Source organism: Etheostoma spectabile, chromosome 22 (genome assembly GCF_008692095.1).
Source record: "Etheostoma spectabile isolate EspeVRDwgs_2016 chromosome 22, UIUC_Espe_1.0, whole genome shotgun sequence".
NCBI lineage: Eukaryota > Metazoa > Chordata > Actinopteri > Perciformes > Percidae > Etheostoma > Etheostoma spectabile.
Window position 1 is genome coordinate 5031603 of NC_045754.1, and position 6610 is coordinate 5038212.

At 42.8% G+C, this 6610-nt stretch overlaps 1 protein-coding gene and 1 long non-coding RNA gene across 2 annotated transcripts in view; one reads left to right on the plus strand and one right to left on the minus strand.

The window, feature by feature from the left end:
• LOC116671982 (cadherin-6) overlaps positions 1-6610 on the minus strand; it is a 78224-nt gene that overhangs the window by 26134 nt on the left and 45480 nt on the right. Inside the window, exon 7 of the mRNA XM_032503465.1 lies at positions 3180-3433. Within this exon, the coding sequence (XP_032359356.1) occupies positions 3180-3433 (254 nt within the window). The remainder of the gene's footprint in view (positions 1-3179; positions 3434-6610) is intronic.
• LOC116671984 (uncharacterized) overlaps positions 1-6610 on the plus strand; it is a 28674-nt gene that overhangs the window by 2856 nt on the left and 19208 nt on the right. The window contains exon 2 of the long non-coding RNA XR_004327437.1: positions 6382-6387. This is a non-coding gene — a long non-coding RNA (uncharacterized LOC116671984). The remainder of the gene's footprint in view (positions 1-6381; positions 6388-6610) is intronic.

Consider the following 6610-nt stretch of genomic DNA (forward strand, 5'->3'; position numbering starts at 1 on the left):
GTTACACCGGGTCCACTCCCATCTGGATAAGGAGAATGGCACATTGAGGGTCCTCTTCTTGGACTTCTCCAGTGCCTTTAATACCATCCGGCCCCCTATACTCCAGGACAAATTGATCAGGATGGGAGTGGACCCCTATCTGGTAGACTGGATCAGAGACTACCTCACCGACAGGCCACAGTACGTCAGGCTAAAGGACATCATGTCTGACACTGTAGTCAGCAGCACTGGAGCCCCCAGGGCACAGTGCTGGCCCTCTTCTCTTCACTGTACACCTCGGACTTCTGTTAAACTCAGAGCTGTGTCAATACAGAAGTACGCAGATGACACAGCCATCGTTGGGTGTATCAGCGGTGACAGGGAGGAGGAGTATCGGAGTCGGTGGGGGACTTTGCTCTTGGTGTCGCACTAACTGCCTACAGCTCAACACTCTAAGACAAAGGAGCTGGTTGTTGATTTTGGGAGGTCCAGACCAAAACCGCGACCAGTCCTGTTGGAGGGAGTTGAGGTGGAGGCAGTCCAATCATACAAATACCTCGGGTGTGGCTGGACAACAAACTGGACTGGACAACAAACAGCAGCACCTATACAGGAAGACACAGAGCCGGCTGTACTTCCTGAGGAGGCTGCGCTCCTTAACATCTGCAGCAAACTGCTGTGGATGTTCTACCAGTCTGTGGTCAACAGTGTTTCTTCTACACTGTGGTGTGCTGGGGGGAGCATATCAAAGAAGGACACCCACAGATGGACAAACTGATCAGGCGGGCCGGCTCTGTGGTCGGCATGAAGCTGGACTCACTGGTGACGGTGGCAGAGAGGAGGACACTGGACAACTGCTGGACATTACTGAAAATGCCAGCCACCCCTGCACACCGTCATCAGCACCCCGAGGAGCCGGTTCAGTGGAAGGCTGCCTTCCCAAGTGCCGGACCAACAGACTCAAGGACTCCTTGTCCCTCATGCCATTGTCTATACAACTCACTAGGGGGGAGGAGGAAATAGGGCAGAGAGGACAATACATACATACACATACAACACATACATAAATACATACATACATACATACATACATACATACATACATACATACATACATACATACAACATATACATACACGCCACGGACTTAAATTGACACCTAGTCACTTTATCACTTCATAGGACTCAACACTGACACTTTAATAATAATTTATGGTCTTTGTTTGTTTATTTGACAAATGTTCTTATGTTGTATTATCATTATTATGTTATTTTGTTGTCTTTATACTGTCTTTTTTTAAATCTTTTTAATTTCTTTTTCTTGCTAAAATGCTGCTGGAATTTTCAATTTCCTTACGGGAGTCATCCCAAAAGGATCAATAAAGAGAAGTCTAAGTCTAAGTCTTTACCATGCACAATGCTATGAAGAAGTTCTCCAACCTCTCCAGAAGAGGATGGAGAAAGGTTTAGAAAGGTTGACCAAAGATTGTTGCAAAGGATTGCTTGAATAGTGGAGAAAGGACCTAGGACAACTGCAAAACAGATTCAAGCTGACCCAAGTAGACATAAGGTACAACCATTTCAACTCGCACCATCTCAATAAAAGGGGGGTTCTATTGGTAGGAGATCCAGGAGGATCCCACTGCTGAGAAAGACACACAAGTAAGGCCGGCTGGCGTTTGCTAAAACACACCTAAACAAGCCTAAGTCTTGAAGCTTTTTGGTAAATCACATTAAATCTATGTTTAAAGAAGCCTTCAAAGAAAACAACATTGAGGAGGTTCACTGATGTTTTGGGGTTGCTCTGCTGCCTCTGGTAGCCAACTGGGTGCCTTGAATCTGTGCGTGACTTCATGACTACAGGAGATTGCCAAGGTATTTTGGAGCACATTGTTCCCCCCAGTGTCACAAAGCTGCATCTCTGTCAAAGGACATGGGTCCTCCAGCAGGACAAAGACAATAAAAGTACATATCAAATAGCACCCAGGAATGGAGGGAACACTGGACTGTTCTAATGTTGCCAGTTAGCAGTCCAGATCTGAATCCCATTGGACGTGTAAAGAGATCTGGATACAGCAATTGGAAGAAGGCATCGTTCAAATCCAAGAGAACTGGAGGAGTTTGCAGAAGAAAAATGGGCCAAACAGCCAGTGGAGAGGCGTGGGAATCACATTGAAGTCTATAAAAAGCACTTAACAGCTGTTATTTTCTTCAAAGGCTTTGCTGTTGAATATTAAATCTACTGTAGGGTGTCAATCATTTTTGTCAAGGCCATTTAGGTTTAAAGGGTGCCAATATTGTTGGACACAACTGTATGTTTAAGGTGAACAAATTCTAAGGACAAAGACACTTTTGTGCTTTTAACCTGATCTCCAACGGAAGTTAATAATTAGATAATTCACTTAATTGGGACTCCCAAAGAGCTCAACAGTGAGGTTCTGGAAGTGAAAATCCCAATCATTTTCTCCATCAGGATTTTTAATTAGCTATAAAGTCTGAACCATCCGAGGTAGACTTACTAGATTGCCTATGAGATCATGAATTCATGCCCCAGCCCCGTAGAACCTTGCAGTCAATCTTGTTTTTGGAAAAACATATTTAATACACAATGACACTACCCACAGTCCTAAGCGTAACAGGGTTGTGTCTGATTGGTGGAGCTTGCTTTTACCATGGAAACGGTTAACCAAAAACACGAACCTGTGAACGGCTAGGGAGCTGCTAGCATTGAAGTCGATGACCATTTATGTATCAAATGATTTATGGCGATTCATCTTGTGGCCAGTTGGCTCGGTTCCAGGCTGAAAACTCGTTGCATAAGCATTTTCTAAAACGTTAATGGACAAATTGAACTGGGAATATCGAATATATAGTGGGTTGTCACTATTGAGCTCTATATTGCTAAAATTTAGAAAAGTAATATCTACATAAATAGTTCTCCCATGCAGTCCAAGAACACAATAACGCAAGATATGCCGTCCTCAGAAAAATGCACCCGAAATGTCACAATTAGAAGACATAAAATCCTGCAACTTAAAAAAGGAAAAGGGCCACTCTAAATATGTATATCTGTGATTTACTTAGTAGCTTCTCCCTGAGTTTTTGCCCATATCCGTGCATCTCTTGGCCTTTCCCACAACAAGGGAATAGGCCATGAGATGCACTGGTACGGCCCCTTAATATGTGATGTGGTCCAGTACCTGACGAGACTGTTTTTGTTGTCGGGATCAGACGCGCTGACGGAGCCGATGACGGTGTTCCTGGCTGCGTCCTCTTTGACTTCCATGATGTAGCTGGTGCGCTCGAACACCGGCGGCTCGTCCACGTCCTCCACGATGATCTTGATGGTGGCCTCGTCCCTGAAGGGGCCCACGGAGAGGAAGCGAGGGTTGATGTGGGAATTTTCCACCTGAATGCGGAGACTGTACTGACGCTTCCTCTCAAAGTCCAGAGGCTGTAAATTAGAAAAACAAAATGACTGAGTGAGCCATGTCACATACTGTGATTTCACTAGGGCTGGATATTGTTCATGACCTTTGGATACTGGTACCGGTACTGTAACTTTGATACCGGGTCCAAAATAATACTTTTTTTAATACCAATTTTATAAAATCATTTATAACAAAGTTTTTCCTGCGTGTCTCTATGACATGTAACATTAAACAGCCAATCACAAACATTATTACATCTTGGTAGAAGCATGCAGCATGCCTATTGGCTCACTGACGCTGATGAGATTTACTGCTTAGGTATGGAAATTGGGTATAGAATGACGAGGCATTTTTCGATACTCAATACTATAAAGGCAATCTGTCAAGGCCTAAAAAGTGTTGAATTTGGTACCCAGCCCTTGAATTACAAAGAAAATCCCCTCGGACGTTTTGTTTGTCCCTTAAAGTTTAAGTTTTAAACAACTCATTTGTATGCAGCAACATGTTCAGCTGTTGATTTAAGAAAAACTAATATCCATTCAGAGCATCCTGCCACATTTAATTTCAGGTCAGATTGGGATTTTATTCATTAAACTGGCAATCTTTTCCAGAGCATTGTCTAATGAGCGTGTGTGAAGGGGCTCAGTGTCATATTCAACGACACTAACAAGACCGTTGATGGACACACATGGGTTGCACCATAGATCAGACCTGTGCTCTTTTGGACATGTAAAGGCCTTTCATTAACTGCTGCCACATCCCGAATATTGGGACTGATGTGGCATTTGGGTGGAAATCTAACATGGCAACTCGGTCGAGGTTAATCTACAAAAAAAAAAGAAGGTATTTTTAGCCAGGGAATCTGGTTGGACAAAGCAGTATTTATTGTTTTAACTAGACAGTTATATTTACTTTTTTTTTACTTTCTGTGTCTTTAGGCAGAAACAAAGACATGCCAACTTCTTTGTTGTTTGTGCTTTTTAACTTCCTGATCCCTGCCACACTACGAAGCAATCAATCAAAGTTGTTTCTCGACGTGTGCTGGGTGACATCTGTTCATTTCGTTTGTTGTTAAATGAAAAGATCAGTGCATCAGATACGTATATAAGCAACAGAGAAAATATTGCAATATGGAGTGTCAGTGGATGGGGAGCCTTTGGTGTGCCTGTTTCATTCAACTGCAAGATGGAAAATATGAAAATGTAACGCAGGAAAAAAAAAAAAAATCCATGTCTTTAATTTGCAAGGAAGTATCAAGGTTGTACATGTTTTCTTAAATTTGAATCTATTAATAATGACGAAGGATTAAAAAGAACTAAAACCTACTAAATAAAACAAGATCATGACATATTTTGTTGAAGGACACATGAGCACCACTACATCTACGTTTATATTTAAGGTGTGTAGCTCACATTGAATGGATGATTTTAATAAAGCATTCTATGAATATAACTATTAGAAATGGCTTCATTTTGATTTCACTGGTCTTTCAGCCCATAATTTACGGACTGCACACAATGATTACTAGCCTGATTCCTGAACGATTGCTAATGTTTTTCATCCTTGTGCATTTCAGCCCAGGTTGGTGGTATGTTTTTAGCTTTTATGTTTTTTTGTTTGTTTTTTTAGAAGTTGTAGCCACTGAAGGTATCCCATTGACAGGAGTAATTGAGGAGCGGAGCATTTTAATGAACGTGCACTGAGCAGGAGCCGCTGGTTCAGAGTGAGCTGCCTCGCAGGCTGCCTGCCTACTTTTAACTTAGCTTTTCCGTGTTCTGCCACATGTTAGTTTTATTGTACGTATGAGAGATGTTGTGGATGTTGGCGGTGGATTTGTGTCTATTGTGATTGTCATGGGACGCATTTATGTGATGGGGGTGTGGGTGGCAATTGCTTTTAATTGTAAAGCACTTTGTGCTACATTTTAAATGTATGAAAAGTGCTCTATGAATATGAATGTATTGATTGATACTGTCCATCAATCAATCAATCAATCAATCAATCAATCAATCAATCAATTGGATGGCGGGGCCGGGTTCATTGGAAAAAGCCAATGAAAAGCATGGAAAAGTCCAGCTGGAAGGAGACGTTTTTTTGAAGCCATGAATAAAAACATAATATGAGTCGTGGTTTGGGGGGGAATATGTTGCTTTGAAGGACCAACACAAGCGGGGATGGAACACACTCCCACTTGACAACCCATTTAATTAGTAGGTTCAGAATCAGGGCATGCTCGCTCCCCACATACTCTCTGCCCGCACACCACATCCAACAGCACTGCCGCGGCTACAAAAGGCAATTATGTCATCGTCCACTTAATGATGGCATGATGGAAGCGATCAATCGGAAGCCGCAGAGAGGGCGTTTGATAAGGCAACTGCCAGATTCTGTTGAATACATCAGAAACACCCCCCAGCACACCGCTGAACGCCGCGATCCGTCCTGAGCATCAATATTTCTGCTTTGGTCTCAGCTCAGAGGAAAGAGGAATCTCACTCAAAACACATGTACTGGGTGTGTAGGCGAGTGTAAGTTGAAATCTAATAACTCCACTGTCCATCCTCTGGCTGTCAGAGCGTATGGAAATTAAATTAAATTTCTATCACTTTCTCCTTTATTGATTGCAGTTCATTGTGTTGTTTCCCCCTTTTTTGGCCCAAATGAGAAGTGTGATGATCATAAGCAACAATGTAGGTGTGGTTGGTGGGATAAGGGATGGGGGGGTTAAAACAACGACAACAACAATACAAACACCTAACACAAAAATAAAACTGTAAGTTTTATTTCCTACATTTAGTTAAATCAATCTAGCAAATAATATGTGATGACATTGTTATGCTGTCCATAATACTTGCGGGCTAACAACAAGGCAAAATAAAAAAATCATGCTGGTTTAATTGCTGCATTAATAATGCCCTAACCCTTGTGTGGGGGTCAGTAGGGCGTTAGGTTGGGAACCGGAGGGTCGCAGGTTCAAGTCCCCGTACGGACCAAAGTACAGAGTGTAGATTGGTAGCTGGAGAGATGCCAGTTCACCTCCTGGTGCTATTGAGCAAGGCACCGAACCCCCCCCCCCCACAACCGCTCAGGGCGCCTGTTCAGCAGTTGCAGCCCACTCACTCTGACATCACTCCATTAGTGGATGTAAAGAACCTGAACATGTGTGTGTATTCTGGCCTGTGTGTAGTGTGTAATAACAA